The 18,437-nt window shown below is 41.4% G+C and overlaps 1 protein-coding gene across 1 annotated transcript in view; it reads left to right on the forward strand.

The window, feature by feature from the left end:
* The window catches only part of GDPD1 (glycerophosphodiester phosphodiesterase domain containing 1), a 30,872-nt gene that overhangs the window by 7,460 nt on the left and 4,975 nt on the right, over nucleotides 1–18,437 (forward strand). Inside the window, exons 2-9 of the mRNA XM_005298768.4 lie at nucleotides 124–166; nucleotides 5,916–6,051; nucleotides 6,681–6,726; nucleotides 8,854–8,972; nucleotides 13,365–13,454; nucleotides 15,471–15,604; nucleotides 16,818–16,877; nucleotides 17,950–18,001. Of these exons, the coding sequence (XP_005298825.2) occupies nucleotides 124–166; nucleotides 5,916–6,051; nucleotides 6,681–6,726; nucleotides 8,854–8,972; nucleotides 13,365–13,454; nucleotides 15,471–15,604; nucleotides 16,818–16,877; nucleotides 17,950–18,001 (680 nt within the window). The remainder of the gene's footprint in view (nucleotides 1–123; nucleotides 167–5,915; nucleotides 6,052–6,680; nucleotides 6,727–8,853; nucleotides 8,973–13,364; nucleotides 13,455–15,470; nucleotides 15,605–16,817; nucleotides 16,878–17,949; nucleotides 18,002–18,437) is intronic.

Below are 18,437 nucleotides of genomic sequence, written 5' to 3' on the forward strand. Positions count from 1 at the left end.
AGACCACATTCCCCCATAATATTGACATTTTTACCCATTGAATTATTTACGTTCACTGGTATATTTTTCCTCAGGGTATAGTAAAAATATCTTTTATTAAATTTGTTCTTGATGTTTTCACAGGTGCTGGAGAGAACCTGGAAAACACAATGGCAGCTTTTCGCCAGTAAGTACAAAAGGAACATATCTAAAATAGTCTCATTTAATAATTTTGTCTATATATGAGACATTAAAGAATTGTATTTGGCACATAGCAGCTGTTTAAGATACAGTATTCAATTTCTATAGTAATACTTTACATTTCTATAACTAACATCTGTCATCCAGGTGCTTTACACACAGTAAATATCATCCTCATTTACAGATGGGAAAACAGAGGCACAGATGTTGTGACTTCCCCATGAACATATGTTAAGTCAGTGGCCGTTGGGAACAGAACCCAGGAGAAATTACTACTATCTCCCTGCTCTAACTATGGAAACATACTGCATGTTTCTTTAATACTGCCTTTGAAAAGCTACATATTTAGCTGAATGAGACTTGTGTTATGAAGATGGCAGTTAGTACTGACCTCAATGTATTTGAAAATCAGAGTAGCCTGGTGTCAGTTCTTGGCACTGCACGTGGGCCGCCAAACGGAGATTCATTGTGTTCTTTCAATAAATTACAAAGCTTTTTGCATTGCTCATGTGTTGCACAGATGTCTCTTGAAGAGATTTACTGCAGAGGGCAAAGGGAGGAGACCAAAGTGGGCTAGGGGATTCTACTCATGGCATTGTCTGGTGACTTCTGTATTGAAATGAATAGTGTATGGATGAAAGAGGAAATGTCAAACCTGGTGTTTTTTTCCCCCTTGGCTTCAAAAATTAAACACAGCAAGTTAGTAAAGTTCTGCATTCATGTCTATGTGAAAAGCATTCCTGGAACTGAGTCTCTCTCTCTTTTTGGATTAGGTCTCTTAAGACTTCCATTTATTTTCAAATCTCTTCTTAAAACTCTTCTCTCTCTTCCTCTTGTAACTACACCCTTTAACTTATTCACCATATAGTATCTTTACACAGTTGCTTTCTGTAATTTTTATCATTTGCTGTTACTAGTGAGATATAATTTGAAAGACACTAGTGTCTTTCAAATAACAACGCACATCCATATGCTAATGAAGACCCGGGATTGGGATTCAGGAGACTTGGGTTCTGTGTTCAATTCCATGGTGTGGAAACCTGGGGCAAGTCACTCCTTTTGCTTTACCTCAGTTTCCTCATTGTAAAAAGGGATGATAATCCCTTCTTCATACCAGTGTTGAGGCTTAAGTTAATGTCAGCAGACTGCTTTGAGATAATTGATGGAAGGTTCATTAGAAGTGCATATTATGTTTTTTTCGTACCTGCTATGTACCCGGCTTGTATGAAAGTCTCTTACCTATGGGTTTTAAACTGAGTTGATATTGGGAAGTCTTTTCTAAAGCCCCTCAAACTGCAGCCTTTGAAAATGGTGAATGACCAGGGCTTTGGAGCGGAGCCTGGCGCTGGAGCGCGGAGCAGCTTCGGAGCAGTGGAGCTGCAGGTTTTTGCTGGAGCTGGAGTGAAGCTAGAGCACAGCTCCAAAGCCCTTACAACAAAGTTCTCAGCAATATTCCAGAAAGAAACAAATCCAACATTCCTCTCAGTCACCTAAGAGTAGAGAGGCAGAAATGTCTTTTTTTTAACTTTATTTGTATTTAACAGCCTCATTACAGTTAGTACATTTTCTTCCAGAGTATGCAGCAGTGCCAGTGTTCCTAACCAAACGGCACTATTGAAAAGCACCACAGGGCTTCTAATCTCCATGGCAGCTTAGTATAGTGGGTGGGTGTTTGTTTTTAAAACTACCTCCCTTTTTTTTCCTCAACTCTGTTAACACACGCTCCTCAAAGCAACCTGTTACCAATTCTCTTAAAATCTATGTAGTATATTGTCTTAAATCTGTCATTTTGATGATTTGTGTGAAAACTTTATCTAAAGTTTTCTTAATTTAAATATAACTAGCTGGGGCAAAATTTTGCATGTTTTCTCATCTGCATTTTAGTGTATTTATATATCAGTAATGTGTGTTGCATAATTCTTACCTGGATAACTTGATTTTACTATTTTAAGTTCCTACAATGCTCAGAGATGTACAGGGTCATGGTTCCTGCCCTCAGGAATATAGTAAGAGTAAAATAGTACTTTGAGGCATTTTTTGTATTCATTACTATCTATCCCTGTCAGATTTACAGTTAATATCAGTTACATTGTAAGCTCTTTAGACCAAGGACCACATTTTTCTTATTTGTAATTTAAAGTGCCCAACATATATATAAACACACACAGAGAGATTTTAGGTTTAAAATTATTTCTAAACACAGCGTGATTTAAAAGAAATCTTTAAAATTATGTTGGGGCCTTGCATGTCAGGTGCTATAAGAATCACAATAGAAATCTTAGTTGCATCTAGAATACAAAATGCACCTTAGTACCATGTCTCTGGGATCTTGGCAGGAGTCAGATAAAGAAGCTATCCACGTCTTTTCACTGGGTTATAGTTTCTTCTTCTAAAGCTATATTGTTGATGTGAGAGAGTTCATTAGAGAGTTCGCTGGGCTTCAGGAAATAAAAGAGAACTTTGTCAGTCTGGAGTTTATAAACTACAGGCACTGCCAAATGGGAATGCATCTTTAGGTTAGGCCTTCTGTTCTGATATCTTTCACTACTTGGAACAAGTTGGGGCTTTATGAAAACAAACAGCTGTATTTTTGTGAGTTTATCCCTAAACCTAAAAAAGTCTTGCTTGGTCGGGGTTTTATCATTAGGTTGTGAATGAGTCTGTTTGACATCTCAGGTACTGAAGTGGTTGTCCAGCAATACCAGAATACTTTGTATTTTTGAGTCGAGGGAATGTCTTGTCTTTTTTAGGGCAATGTGAGTTTGAGAAGTTCTGACTGTGCTGTAGAGCAGCCTCCCATTTCCAGCTGAAACCACTAAGTAGTAAGAAGAGAAACCTTCTAGCAGTAGTTACTAGTTACAGGCTGGCAAACACTTAAGATCATTGACAATAGGAGCTGTTGTTTTCCTGCTTCCATTCAGCAATAGCTCTGTGTTTTTAAGCAATACTATCATTTGATAACAAGTTTGGATATTTAATGGTAATATATGATACTGGACTGTCATTCATGAACTTGGCCACTGTCCTGTAATATAGCTAGAAATGCTGCTTTTTCCAGAGATCCTGTCAGCTGAAACCAGGCTGAATATTAGAGTATTCTTGATATTGTATTTTCTTCTCTTCTCGCACTTAATTATTGGGACTGAATGATAGCTAATAGCAGACAGGTTTTAATTTGACACATTCCTGGTTCTTGATCATCATAACAGTTAGGTCAGAAATCATGTTAAGTAGCCTTATGGCAATATGCTACAATGTTTGTTTGTAGTGTTGCATATATAAATGCTTAAATCATAAAAGGCCAGATTGAAATCAATGAAAAGTCTCCCATTAACTTGAATGAACATTGGATCCAGCCGAAAATGCTGAAATCAAGCCACACTGGTAAATGTTTTAAGATTCATTGTCAAACAGCTAAGAAAAATATTCTGTTTTAACTGAAAGGCTTTCAAACTTTGGCTTGTATTTCTTAACTGTCTGGTGTAACTTAACCTCCTGGATCTCTTTTATGTTGATAGATGGAGAACTCAATTTTCATTGGAGACTGGAGCCCAGTTTGAGTTTAATATTTTTAATTTATTTATATCCAGCAGTTTTTTAAAAAAGAATACTTCTCTGACTTACCTGCACTGTATTGAGAGTTCATAGAAGTTTTGATACTAGGGTTATGATAATCTAAATAATAGAATGGAAGATATGTGGCAAAGTTGTCTGCACTGCTCTGAATCTAAACCTGGATTTTTGATAGTGATTGTTTTCAATTATTTAATGAGGTGGAGAATGCTTAGCTAGGAGGTTTGAATGCTTACTTTATTGACCTCATTTGTCTTTATTAAAAAAGTAATATTTTTTACTTTCTCCCAGTGCACTAAAAAAACCACCTCAACGAGAGGCGTAGCTCCCAGCGCTGGGAGTGCGGCTCTGCTCCCAGTGCTGGGGCACTGTTTACACTGGCGCTTTACAGCGCTGCAACTTGCTGCGCTTAGAGGGGTGTTTTTTCACATCCCTGAGTGAGAAAGTTGCAGCACTCTTAATTGCCAGTGTAGACAAGCCCTCACTCACAAAGCAAGAAACAAACAGATTAGAGTCCTTACTGTGTCCAAATCCCTAGTAATTTTAGATCCTTGAAGAGACATTACATAATGTGTGTACTTCTCACTATTTAACATTTGACTACTTGTTGATGGTGGTAAAATGAGGTCATATCTTCCAAGGAAGTGATATTTACAGCTTTAAAAGTCAGTGATTGACAGTTTTTACAAACTGGTTTCAGAAGCTTAATTTATAAACCTTAATAATATATTGTCAAGTATCAGAGGGGTAGCCGTGTTAGTCTGAATCTGTAAAAAGCAATAGAGGGTCCTGTGGCACCTTTAAGACTAACAGAAGTATTGGGAGCATAAGCTTTCGTGGGTAACAACCTCACTTCTTCAGATGCAAGTAATGGAAATTTCCAGAGGCAGGTATATTTATATTTATACCTGCCTCTGGAAATTTCCATTACTTGCATCTGAAGAAGTGAGGTTCTTACCCACAAAAGCTTATGCTCCCAATACTTCCGTTAGTCTTAAAGGTGCCATAGGACCCTCTGTTGCTTTTTAATAATATATTGCAAATTATTCCTGACCAATCTGCTCTAATTGATTTTACATGTAGAAATTAGACTCTCAAATCTAATTCTGGATTTTTTCAGTTTGTGAATGATACATCTGTTTGTTTACAGTTTTAAGTTCAACTAACTTAACTTTTATGTTTTATTTTTTTAATTAATACTCATCAGTCTTCTTCATTCTTTCACCTTTTCCTTCACAAACAAAATGTCCATCAACCCTTTCCTCCAGGTACCCACTATAGGAATACAGAGGGAATTTAATCTCCTGGGTTTGTTTAGTCCTTTGCTTCTCAGATGAGACTATCAGATGTGCCAGTTATGGAATTGGTTTTTGTGGTGTGTGCCCCTGTGCACTAGTAATTTGATTGTAGAGTTTGGTGATCTCATAGGTCACCTGGGAATTCTCAGATGGTAACAGCTTTTGTTCAGTACTAACCTGAGCTGCATTTGGGCCAGTATCCAAAAGGTGCAAGGCTGCATCTCCCTTTGCTAATCCCCTGAGCCATCCAGTCCCTCCTAACTTAAATCAGACAAGCTTTTTAAAAAGAGAAGAATCACAGTACTGAAGTGTTCAATATTTCTTTAGCTGTCTCTTGTATGTCATTTAAAGAAATTTTTTTAACACTTAAAAAATCTTTAATTTAAAAGAAAATCCTATGCCGTTCAAATAATTTTCATTAAAGAGAGTTTAAATTTATAATTTTCCTAACAGTAAATATGCTGAGGCTAGAAAGTGTCAGATGCCAAAATTACTAAACTGTGACCATGGAGAGTGAAGTACCCTGTCACCCTTAAAGTTTGTCCCTCTTGGTTGAGAGAGATTAGCAAGACTGTGTGTTGAGGCTTAGACAGTACAGGGGAAAAAATACATGATCTGCACAGAGGCCAGGGAGTCAGGAGCTTCCAAGTTCAAATCCCAGCTTTGACACTGATTTTGACACTGGTCTTGTGCAAGTTGTTAACTTTGCTGTTCCTCAGCTTCAGATGGTATAAATGTAAATAATTTAAAGTCTCTTGGTTTCACCAGGACCAAGTTCACTGGATAAAAGTTTGTGTGTTTATAAATTATTTGTGCATCCCACAAAGTACTTGTGGTTCAAGACTGCTTTCTGGCTTGCTGCAGTGCAGTTAATGTGGGGACAGATATGTTGGAGCTAGACTGTCATCTGACGAGAGACGAACAAGTAGTGGTATCGCATGACGAGAATCTGAAGAGAGCAACTGGAGTTGATGTCAGTATATCTGACCTCAAGTACTCGGTAAGTTTAAGAAAATTAAAAAACAAACAAACAAACCAAAAAAACCACACCTAATGGTTAAAAAATAGACGACAGATACATATTGCTTTGTTAAGACATTAGGCTAGGGAAGGAAGCAAAGGACACTGCACTTGTGATTTCCAAAGTGTGTGTCTTACATTTGTAGAGTGTCCTTCAATACCTAAGTACTGAGCCATTGTGTGACGGGTTGGATCACAGAAACCCCCTTGGAGCTGTCACCTGATGTGCAAAGACTACCCCTGCTTCTGTTTTCCCTGCCAGCTCAGGACCCCAGCACCCTGTCTTGCTGAGCCAGACACTCCCGTCTGCTCCAACATAGACCCAGGGTCTGAATCACTTGCCCCATTCTTTGGTTTATTCAGTCGCTGCTAGGGTAGCTCTTAGAATATTCATTCTGCTTTGTGTCATTGTGCAAACAACTCACAAAACCATTTCTAATACAGAGGCAAGGAGACGTTATAAATATATACAAAATGTTAGTATCTTTTCAAGATAATCAATGTTTATATGATTTGTGGCTTGAAATTTGTTATGTTCCATGTGTTTCACGAAAAACAATGACTGTGTGTATTTATGCTAATGTTCGTTTTTTCTGTTTGTTTTTTAAGGAACTCCCACCATATCTCTGCAAATTGGATGTCACCTTTCAGAAAGGTAATCTTTTTGTTTCTTTGTAGTTAAACCTATCATTTTAAATTGCAACAGCATTTACAATATTTTTCCATGAATTAACAATAGCATAGTTCTTATTCTGGCAAATGGAATGGAAGATTGTTTGTTTAAATCATCTGCCTTGATTAAAAAAAAATTGATATATTCCACATCAGTGGGTAGTGATTTAATTTAAGATGTTTACTCGGCAAGAGAGATTTTCCTGTTCAGTTACTTGCATGCAATAGGTACATCCACTTTCCAATTCCCCTGTGATTTCTTTTAAGATTGTTGATTCATGGTCCCTGATATGGGAGAAGGGGAGGGAGAAAAATGGTTTTTCTCTTTCCAACTCATGGCATTTGGCTAGTGTGTTATCTGCTTGTGACTTCAAGAGACTTTTTGGATCTACTACACTGTTCTGGTAGAGACTTCTGCAATATGCTGGCTGACACAAAGGCATTTTTAGCAGAAGGAATGGAGAGAGTGAGTTGCTCTGTTAATGGATTTAAGAGAAGCACCGATATAGCTGTGAGAGGAGGAAAGCATATCAAATGGTGAACACATTTCTCATGAAAACAAGGTGCTGATTCTCAGGCTGCTACTTAAATAGATCATGTTCACCATGTTGACAAAATCAAGAGTAATTCCCCCACCTCAAAACCTCTGAAGACTTTATCAAATGGGCTAAATTGAAGGACTTAGTATCTGTATTTAGTATTAATGGTCCTCAACATTGTTTCAAATATGCCCAAGGTTATTCAAAATTTCCATCGAGAATCTTAACGCATTTCAAAAACACTAAGTGAAGCTTCACAATTATCCTATTTCCCAAATGAGGAAATAAGGGTACAAAGGTCAACTGACTTGTCCAAGGTAACATAGCATCTGTGGGACTGAAACCTGGATTTCCTGGCTCCTGTTCCCTTCTCCAACTACTAGAAATGCTTCCCCAGTAAATAGTTTAAGAAGAGAATACACTTTCTTAACTAGATGATACCTATCTATTTTTCTTTCTATCAATCCCACCTTCTGTTTATCATTATCTGTTAACCATTAAATTTAGCAGGTTGGAGCTGTTGGAAGTCGAGGGTACGTTGGCCATGACCATTAACTTAGGATTTGAACAGGGTGGGCATTGAAATGTTGATGATGATGATGATGATCATTATTTTTTGTTCTAAGTTGTTTTGAATTCCATGTGTTGGAGTTCATGTGCTTCCACAGCTAATTGACAGCCAATTCATAGTAGCTTTTGGGATAGGATGTGTCATCCAAACCACACTCTGGCATCATGGCAGGGTTGGTGTGAACTGTATGTAAACCATTCTTGATAGAGGAGGAGAATGGAGGGTGGGAGTTCTATTTTAATTTTTAATATCTTGGATCAAAGAAAGCATTGTAGTGCAAGGGATTCCCCATTGCCCCTCCTACAAGAACAGGGTGCCTGTTGGGGAAGTCTCCTCAATCCCCGTGCACATAGGTAGTTTGAGGAGCAGCTTCCAGAGGTAAGACGTAGGTATCAGTAGACACTGATTCTAGCAATGAGAACTGATGTCATAGTCACTATCATGCTACTACACAATTGGACAGCAAAATACAAAAATGCATTCTAGTTCCAGTTAATAAAAATGTTTCTCATTCAGTGACCTTAAATGTGAAATTTAAAATGGTCTCTTACCATTACTGGGCAGAATAGCACTTCAACTCATCATCCTGTGATACAAAACTCTGCTACACCATATTCATGGGATGGATTTTTATATTTGCCATTTGCCACCTGATGAGTTTGTATCTAGATTAAAAATTAGAACTAAATGTGTATATGCTTTCCAGATTCCTATACAAGTATGCTGGTCCAAGAGGGTTTATTTTGTTCCCCCAAGTATGAGCATCTGAGGGTAGCTTATTGCACTGTATGCTGGACCATAGGATTGGTCTTGATAATGATTTTGATTCCCCTAGATAGTTGCAGGGTTTTTTTCTCATTACAAGGAGTATGCTGGCTTTTCAGAACTATTTTTCTTTTAGATCCTTGATCAAAATGTTGAGTGCTCTATAGATTTGCTTTATCTGCAAAATATTGAGAGGCAAATCACAGCAGTGACACAACTCCATTTGCTTTCCCAGAATGCCACTGTGAGGGTGAAGACAATCGCATTCCACTGCTGAAGGAGGTGTTTGAGGCATTTCCACATATTCCAGTCAACATTGACATCAAAGTGAACAACAATGTGCTGATTAAAAAGGTGCACCACACAGTACCTGCTGGCCAAAACTAGCACCTTGAGTTGCATTGGAATAAAATTGCGAAAAGGTCACATCTCATCTGTACTTGGATTAGAGACTACAGGAAGTAGAACTGATGATTCAGTAGAAGGTGGTGGTCTTCTTTGAGAACTTGTTCATGTCAATTCCAATTAGGGGTGTGCATGCTGCATGCACAGTCGTTGGAAAGTTATCCCTGAGCAGCTCACATTGGGTCGGCTGTGGAGCCCCCTGGAGTGGCGCCTTCATGGCGCTCAATATATGACCGTGCTGACCCAGCCCCTCCTCAGTTTCTTCTTACTACCAGTGATGGTCGTTGGAACTGCGATCGCTTGCCTAGCAAGTGCTTCCCTTAGCGTTCTTTCATATAGTTAGTTTAGCCTAGGTTATTTGTGGTTAGTCTTGGTTGTTAGTAAATATAGTGAGGTTTGAGAGCGGGGTTTAAACCGTGCGGAACCTGCAGCAAGCCTATGCCAATGAGCGACCCCCACGACTCGTGTCTGAAGTGTCTAAGGGAAGCGGACCAGACAGAAAGGTGCAAGATCTGCAGGGCTTTCCAACCAGAGCTAAAGGAGCGAGATTTCTGATTGAAGCAGTTGCTCATGGAATCTGCCCTTCATCCACAGTCTGCTGTGGACCGCCAAGACCCCGTCCCTCTTCAGGGACCCTTTTCACGAGCAACTCCTTTTCCAGGAGGTGCAGGCACCCCTCGCAGCAGGGGCAGTGGAGGAGGTTCTTCAAGAGCTATGGCACAAGGGATTCTATTCCTGTTATTTCCTAATCCCCAAAGCCAAGGGGTGGGGGGGGGTGTCTCAGACCCATTCTAGACCTGCAAGGACTCAACAAATTCATGATAAAGTGGAAGTTCTGCATGGTCTCCCTAAGTACAATTATCCCTTCTCTGGATCCAGGAGACTGGTACGCCACTCTCGACATGAAAGATGTGTACTTTCACATAGCTATTCAATCCACGCACAGATGATTTCTACAGTTTGTGGTTGACCAAAAACTTTCAGTTCATGGTCCTCCCCTTCGGCCTGTCAACAGTTCCCCGAGTGTTCACCAAGTGCTCGTCAGTCGTAGCAGCCTTCCTCCGGAGGAGGCAGGTGCAGGTATTGTCCTACCTCGACGACTGCCTACTATGGGGGCGCTCCAGGGAGCAGGTAGAGTCTGAAGTCTGATTAGTCAGATCCACTTTCAAGAGACTGGGACTCGTCCTCAATGTGAACAAGTCAACCTTATCACCGACCCAAAGAATAGAATTAATCGGGGAGGTGCTGAACTCGGTACAGGCAAGGGCGTTCCTTCCAGAGACCCGATTCCAAGCCATAACAGACATTATTCAAAACCTCAGGCGGTACCCGACCACTACAGCAAGAGGATGCCTGAGTCTCCTTGGCCACGTGGCAGCCTGCGCTTACGGTCTGTGGTCCGCCATGCCAGACTGAAGCTCAGGCCACTCCAGGCCTGGCTCGATTCGGCCTATCGCCTGGGGCATGCCATCCTGGACTCAGTGGTCACGGTACCAGAGCAAGTACTCGAGTCCCTCCAGTGGTGGCTCAACCCTCAGACAGTGTGTGAAGGAGTCCCATTCAACAGCCCCCAGCCCTCCTTGTCCCTAGTAACGGACAGGTCAGCTCTGGGTTGGAGTGTGCATTTGGAAGATCTCCAAACACAGGGTCTATGGTCACAGGACAAGCTCCCCCTTCATATCAATATCAAGGCACTCAGAGCAGTACAGTTATCATGCCAAACTGTTCAGGCCTGACTACGAGGTCAGTGCTTGGCAGTGATGACGGACAACACCACTGCCATGTTTTACATCAACAAGCAGGGTGGAGCCCGTTCCTCCCCCTATGCCGAGAAGGGAGGGAGGGATAGCTCAGTGGTTTGAACATTGGCCTGCTAAACCCAGGGTTGTGAGTTCAATCCTTGAGGGGGCCACTTAGGGATCTAGGGCAAAATCAGTACTTGGTCCTGCTAGTGAAGGCAGGGGGCTGGACTCGATGACCTTTCAAGGTCCCTTCCAGTTCTAGGAGATGGGATATCTCCATTATTATTATTATTATTATTATTATTATAAGCCTTCCAGCTATGGGAGTTGTCCATAGCCCACTCAGTACGCCTCCAGGTGAATGATCTCTCAGGAGTTCAGAACAAACTAGCAGACCACCTCAGCACATCGTTCTTCAATCACGAGTGGTCCGTCCGTCCGGACTTCATACACTCCATCTTCCAAAGGTGAGGGTTTCCCCAGGTTGACCTTTTCGCAACCAGGAGCATTAGGAAGTGTCCAATGTTCTGCTCCTTCCAGAAGCACAGTCCTGGCTTGATCATGGACGCGTTTCTGCTTCCCTGGGGAGGCTGCCTGTGGTATGCCTTTCCCCCAATCCCTCTTGTGCACAAGTACTTAAGGTCCACAGGGACAGAGCGGAAGTAAATCTGGTGGCCCTAGTGTGACCCCGACAACACTGGTACATCACGCTCCTGGAACTGTCAGTGGACACTCCAGTCGAGTTACCACTGCACTCCGATCTGATCACTCAGGACCATGGTCACCTTCATCACCCAGACCTCCAGTCCCTCCATCTCACGACCTGGAAGCTTCATGGTTAAACCCCATGGAGCTTCTGTGGTCAGAACCAGTAAGGGAGGTCCCACTTGGCAGTAGGAAACCATCTATTAGGGCCACATATCTAGCTAAGTGGAAAAGGTTCACTTGCTGGTGTGCCTAGCAACATATACAGGGGTCTATACCACTCATTCTAGAGTACCTTCTGTACCTGAAACAACACATACTGGCAGCATCATTCATCAAGTTACATCTTGCTGCTATCTCAGCCTTCCACCTGGGAGCATCTGGCAGATCCGTATTTGCTAACCCCAGGGTAGGCCATTTCCTCAAGGGTCTGGAACGCCTACATCCTCAGACTAGGCAATCTGTCCTGGCATGGGACCTCAATCTGGTCCTCTCCAAATTAATGGGGTCCACTTTTGAACTGTTAGTGACTTGCACCCTTCTCTATTGTGAAAGGTAGCCTTCCCGGTCGCCATCACGTCAGCCAGGAGGGGTCAGAGCTAAAGGTCCTTACCTCCGATCCACCCTATGCGGTCTTCCACAAGGATAAGGTGCAACTCGGGCCTCACCCAGCTTTTCTTCCCAAGGTAGTGTCACGCTTCCATACTAGCCAAGACATTTTTCTACCTGTCTTCTATCCTAAGCCTCATGCCAGTAGTCGAGAGCAGAGGTTACATTCATTGGATGTTCAACGGGCACTAACATTCTACATCAAGCACACTAAGCCATTCAGGAAGTCGAACCAGTTGTTTGTAGGGGTAGCAGACTGGATGAAAGGACACTTGGTCTCATCTCAAAAAATATCTTCCTGGATCACGTCCTGCATCCGCACGTGCTATGAGCTGGCGAAGGTCCCAGTCCTGGCACTTACGGCATATTCCACGAGGGCACAGGTCTCATCAGCGGTGTTCCTGGCCCAGGTCCCGATACATGAAACTTACAGTGCAGCAACGTGGCCCTCGGTACATACATTCACTTCTCATGCTATTACCCCGCACACCAGAGATGATGCAGCATTCGGTAGAGAGGCGCTCCAATCAGCGGTTCCTTAACTCTGACCCCACATCCGGGGTGGAGCTTGGGAGTCACCTAATTGGAATTGACATGAACATGTGTACTGTATGCTAGCACTTAATAGAAGAGAGAAACCCCTGATATGGCTGGTAAAGCCCGCCTGGTTTTTCAGCAGCATACATGCTCCACCAGGGTACCTTCACCAAGAGTCTTTATTATTTTTTGCCTTATGCTCCATGTACAACACAATGTAGCAGCAGATAGAAGGGGCCTCCCTCCTGCTGCCTGGCTCAGCCTTTTATACCGTTTGCTTTTTTCTCTGAGCTATCTAGCTCATGAGCTAATTACTTCTTTAGCTCATCAGACTCCCTACAGGTGCAAGTGATCTCCATGAACCTTTCAAACCCAATCACATTACCTAACTCCCTCCTACTTTAACTACACCCAGTGCCCCTACATGTCCTAAGTGACCAGGATGCTGGTTCCCAAAAGGGGCTCTATTTATAGCCACTAACACCACCATGTCTCAGTATTCTTTATCTCTTGTCCTGAAATGCTGTGCTGAACAGCTGCTGCATTGCGTCCTAGAAGTGGCTGTGTTAAAGTGGTGGGAGAGAGTATGAAGAACTGTCTTTTTCTGAAGGAACTCTTTGTTATAATAAATTGCAGTATATTGAGCTCCCAATGAATAATTCTGCAAGTGATGTAGAATAAACGTATCTCAAATGGGTGGTATCGGTGAATAAATGTCAGGATTCTGCTTTTTGATTACTGATCGCAGGTTTCAGAGTTGGTGAGCCAGTACAAAAGAGAACATTTGACAGTGTGGGGCAATGTCAATTATGAGATTGTGGAGAAGTGTCATAAAGAGGTAAGCACCAAGAAATAACTATGCCCTAGTTAAGAATCAGTCTCTCCACCCAGTCTATCTGTTACTGTGTGGTGATTGATACAGTATTTTTCTGTAAATGCTGAGTATTTAGCCATTTACCCAGGTTTTTCACCTGTGGTCAGAACTGTGGTACCAATATGGTATTAACTCTTCCACACATTAAAATATAAATTAAATAAAATATTGACACTTCCTTTTTTGTCCTAACTTTTTTAAATGATTTATGTTAATTTTTATACATATGAATGTATTTAATTGATGCTTGAGAGTGAGACCCACATGTTCTTCTTCCACATCTTTCTCTGACCTCTTTCCTGGCTTCCGCTGTCTTTCCCCATCAAGTTGAATATTCTCCTCCCAGCTTTCAAGTTTCTCTACTCCTCCCTCTCCTCCTTCTCCCCATCCTACTCTTACAATCCTACTGAAGTTCTCTCCTGATTCCACGCTGTCCTATTACACGCTTTAATTTGTGCTGCTAGTCTCACCAATGGCCTTCCAGCTGAAGGGTACCAAGGGCACTTCCTCTCCTTCACAGGTTTCCTGAAAACTCACTTGCTCTGTTAAAAAACATTCAAGTAATAAAGCCAACCCACAACTGTCTCTGTGCCGTTCTGTTCTGGATTGTAATGTCCTGGGTATTATGCCTTTAGGCTGTAAGATGTTTGTGGGAGGGACTCTTAGGCTTGATCTACACAGTCTTTACACCAATTTAACTACTTTGTTGGCGGTATAATTTTTCTACTGAAAGTAGTTCAATTTGGACAACACCCCTTGTGTGGGTGCAGTTAGGATTTGTCTGTACAAACAGTGCCTGGCAAGCTGGGGTGTTAATCTATATTGCGCTAGCCTGCTGTACACTAACTATCCATGTGAACCCTGATGATTGCCAAAAGTTCTCTAGTGTGCTTTAGTGCTACTCCTATTTCAAAGCTCATAGTGCATGGTCCACAGTGACGCTTAATGTGCAGCAAGCTACTGTGGGTTTGATTTACACCCCAGCGTGCCAAGCACTCTGTTTTCATACAGACCGTCCCTTATACTGGCGTAAAGGTGACTTATGCCGATACAGCTTATTCCTCTTCCTGTACAGGAATAAGCTATACCAGTTACAAGCACCTTTAATACTGGTATGATTGTGTCTGCAATAGGAGAGTTGTACCACTTTATAGTTAAAGCAGTACAACTTTTGTGTGTAGATACCCCCTGGCTTGTTTGATTTTTTAAGCAAGATTTACCCACTGCATAGTAGTATTGCATACATCTGTGATATGGGATCAATAATACTGGAGGAAAACAAAATTGGTGGGGTGGGAAGAGAAATCAATCTGGAGTGGATTGTGGGGAAGGAGTAAGGACTACTACCTTTCTCACTTCTGCCCTCTGAATCCTGCTGTCTCTTCTGTTCCTCAGTCTTTTATTTTCTGAACGTCTTTGTTTCCCAGTCACATCTGAGCCGGATTTCCAAGAATGGCAGCTGGTTCCTGTTGTCCGAAGCCCTCTTCCCCAGGCTGGTGACTGCCTTGGAGCCAGTCAGAACCACACTCAGTAGGCACCCAGTGGTGCCTGGATTTCTCACCTTTTGGTTTTCTGGGAGGGTGCTCAGCTCATCCGTGCTCTGAAGCTGAACAGCGCCCCTTTGTGCACGCGCAGCTCCTATGGTAATGGAAATAGGAGAGACAGGAAGTGCTTAGTGCCAGAGTGTCCTCCTGGTTTTCCCCAGAATTTTGTCAGATTACAGAAGCAGGGGATGGAGACCACAGGCAATGGCTGGCTCTTTTGCGGCAGCTACTGCCTCTTCCAATTGCCTGGAACTTAGCTGGGACTACACAAATCAAGGGCAGCCCCAGCAACAGTTGGCAACTCTGCTAGATGTTTTATGTCTTTAAGCACAAATGCTAAACTTTACAACACATTGATTCACTGAAGATTGTTTTGATACAAAAGTTTCAGCAACCTGATAAATAACTTGCATTATTTTTCTACATGTTTTTACAGAACGCTGATATTCCTATCTTTTTCTGTTTGAAACGTGTCCTGCTTCTTGTTGGCTTGTTTTACACTGGTCTGCTGCCATTCATTCCCATCAGGGAGGAATTCTTAGAAATTCCTATGCCCTCAATCATTCTGAAGTAAGTGATTTACACACTCATCAGGCTGTCATTCCAGTGAAATAACAGCAAGGCAATAAAATGTCCGTGCAGTCTTGGACACTGATCTAGTTACATTTCTCCAGCTATGTAGGGTCAATTTGGGGCAATACTTGTATGGGAGACTTCCAAGGAAATCTGAATGCTAAAATAAGTGGTGTTAATGATCTAGTATGTGGCACTGTTCCCTTTAGTCAGTATTTAATTAGTGCATTTAAACATCTAAAGATTCTATCCCATGTCTAGCAAGAGTAGAGGGTTTGACTTCAGTGTCAGGCCTGTTTGGGTAATTGATTTCAGGTATGCTTCCCCTGTTGTCCTAAATGTTTGTGTAGTGTTGCTGCGTGATATTAAAACTAAGAGGTGTCTGCCTTTCAGAGGTGAGAGAAATAATTACTATATTTAATTATTGGGTAAAGTGCTTTTGGTAAAAGGCACCGTATGAATGTAAGATAATATCTGTGGTCAGAGAGAGCATTTCTTTCAAACCAGATGAAGATTCATGTATTCTCTGTGTCTTGTGTGTGTGTATGTCTAAGCAAAAGTCTTGATAAATTTCTATTCTTTAGTTAAGAAACGTCTACTTGACATCCTCTAATTTTTTTAGTGGTTAGCGGTGGGATGTGTTTGTTTAACTATGTGCACCCAGCACATTTCCTGTTTACAGCAGTGTCCCTAACCTATCATCCCACAGAGAAAAGCAGCTCTTTGCAGACACCACTTATGCTGAGGTTAGCTAAAGAGCACTATCTAGCATTTATATAGTGATACGTTCTTCAGTGCTGCAAAAAGGAATTATTTTGACACCATCTACCTATCTTTTATCAGATCTGGAAACTGACATGGGGATGAAGTGAGCCAATGAAGGCCAGAAAGCATGATGTTATCAGAGCTTGTTTTATATCTCAGGATCTCTTGATTTCTCATTCCTTTGCCCAAACCATTAGTTGAAATTGCCTCTAGCTCTCCATCTCTCCTGCCTTCCACCTAAAGTTACTCATTTCTCCTATGTGGCACAATCCAAGTCATTGGTCTCAGAGCCAGGGGAAGATTCTTGTTCCCATACTCTTGTGGGCGATAGAGAAACTGCTTTTGAAGTCACAAGACTGATCCAGCACACTTCCTTTGCTTGAACATAGTCTGAAATGGCACTTTTCTGTGCTGAGGTAAATTTAAGTTCCTTTTTTTTTCTTAGGCTGAAAGAACCAGAGAAGATGACGAGAAGCCAAAAAATTGTCATCTGGCTTGCTGATATGTAAGACTTTAATATTTCCCTGGTGCACTTCACTTTCTATATAAATTGTGATTATTGCCTCAAGTGACTAAGACAGAGTTACTATTGTGAAATTAACCATATTTTGTATATTGTCAAATTCTGGTATCTTGTATGTTTGAGGTAATGCCAGTATGCATCTCCTGCAGCACGTGGGGGAATATCTTTTGTAGATTTATATTTCACATTACATGTACATTTATACAGTGAAATATGCATGAAAGAGCACCGCCACTCGGCAGATTCTTATCTCGCTTATACCCATCAAATAATCCTGAATTACTCTCTTTACTTTAGTGGAGTTACTCTCCATTTACATGGGTTTGAGTGGGTTCAAAATCTGGCCTCTTACTTCATGTGGTCATTTCATGGTATCCACAAGATATCCTATATAGCTTTGCTGGACCTTAAAAGATAGTGTTAAATGTGTGTCTTCTGCAGGGTCACTAAATCCAAAAGTTGCAGGAGTCGGACTTGATCTAATAAGTCTCTTTTTTTCTCTCTCACTACTTCGGTAACCCAAGTAAAGATCTCTGATAGGCAATCTGGTCTAATGGGAGGTCACTTAAGAAAAGTTTCATGTCTATTCAAGGATGAAGTTCTTCTTGAGGCTAAAGAGGATTATTCTATGAGTATAAATCAGATAAGAATCCTGCCTAATGGTGGTGCTCCTTAATTCATATTTCACTGATGCTGATGTAGAGTGGTGCTGCTATAAAGTATAAAGACCCTTATTTTTTTTATTTTTATTTTTTTTTAAAGGATGCCTACCTGGAGTTGAGCTTGTTTGTGGAGAGAAGAGTTAATGAATCACAAAAATACACTGCTAATGCAAATAGTTTGGAATGCTGTTTGCTGTGCTTCCTAGCTGTAGCTAGGTTGGAAGTTTTCATTACTTAGGCTTTTAGGCAGAGTTCCTCATTGGAAGTCCATGAAACTGTGTGACATGGAACAGTTGCCACAGAACATACAGATGTTGAGAATTCGCCATGGTCTAAGATGCCTAGCATGCTTTGGGTCCTGTAAAAATAATATTTTTTTCTCCCTACTGCAGATTGTTAATGAGGAAAGCGTTGTTTGATCACCTCACTGCTCGAGGCATTCAGGTACAGTGTGATAAAACTAGAAGTCAAGCTATTTCATGGCATTTTGTTAATATTCTTAAAAGTTTGACTCCATCTTCCCACTACCACTCCCCTTGTTCCTAAAAGTAGGCCTGAAGATAGGAACTGAAGGCAGTTAGAACTTAGACCAGCCAGATCTTCCTAATAACTGAAGGGGTTCTCGGTGTGTACAGTTTTACTGTAGGCATCATCTTTATTCAAATCCTTATGGTATTTATAAAAGTTGCAGTGGATTAAGTGAAGCCTTGCATCTGATTACTAATTAATATTTGTAGTTTACTTTTCACTACCTACTTGTTTGACATTTTAATATGAAAAGGCTTTTAACAGACTTCCAGATGAAATTACTTTCTAATAAGGCTCCATGCAGGGAGTGGAGGTGAGGTATCTTCCCCCAAAGTATTTATTTAAAGGGACT

This window comes from Chrysemys picta, chromosome 19, assembly GCF_011386835.1.
Source record: "Chrysemys picta bellii isolate R12L10 chromosome 19, ASM1138683v2, whole genome shotgun sequence".
NCBI lineage: Eukaryota > Metazoa > Chordata > Testudines > Emydidae > Chrysemys > Chrysemys picta.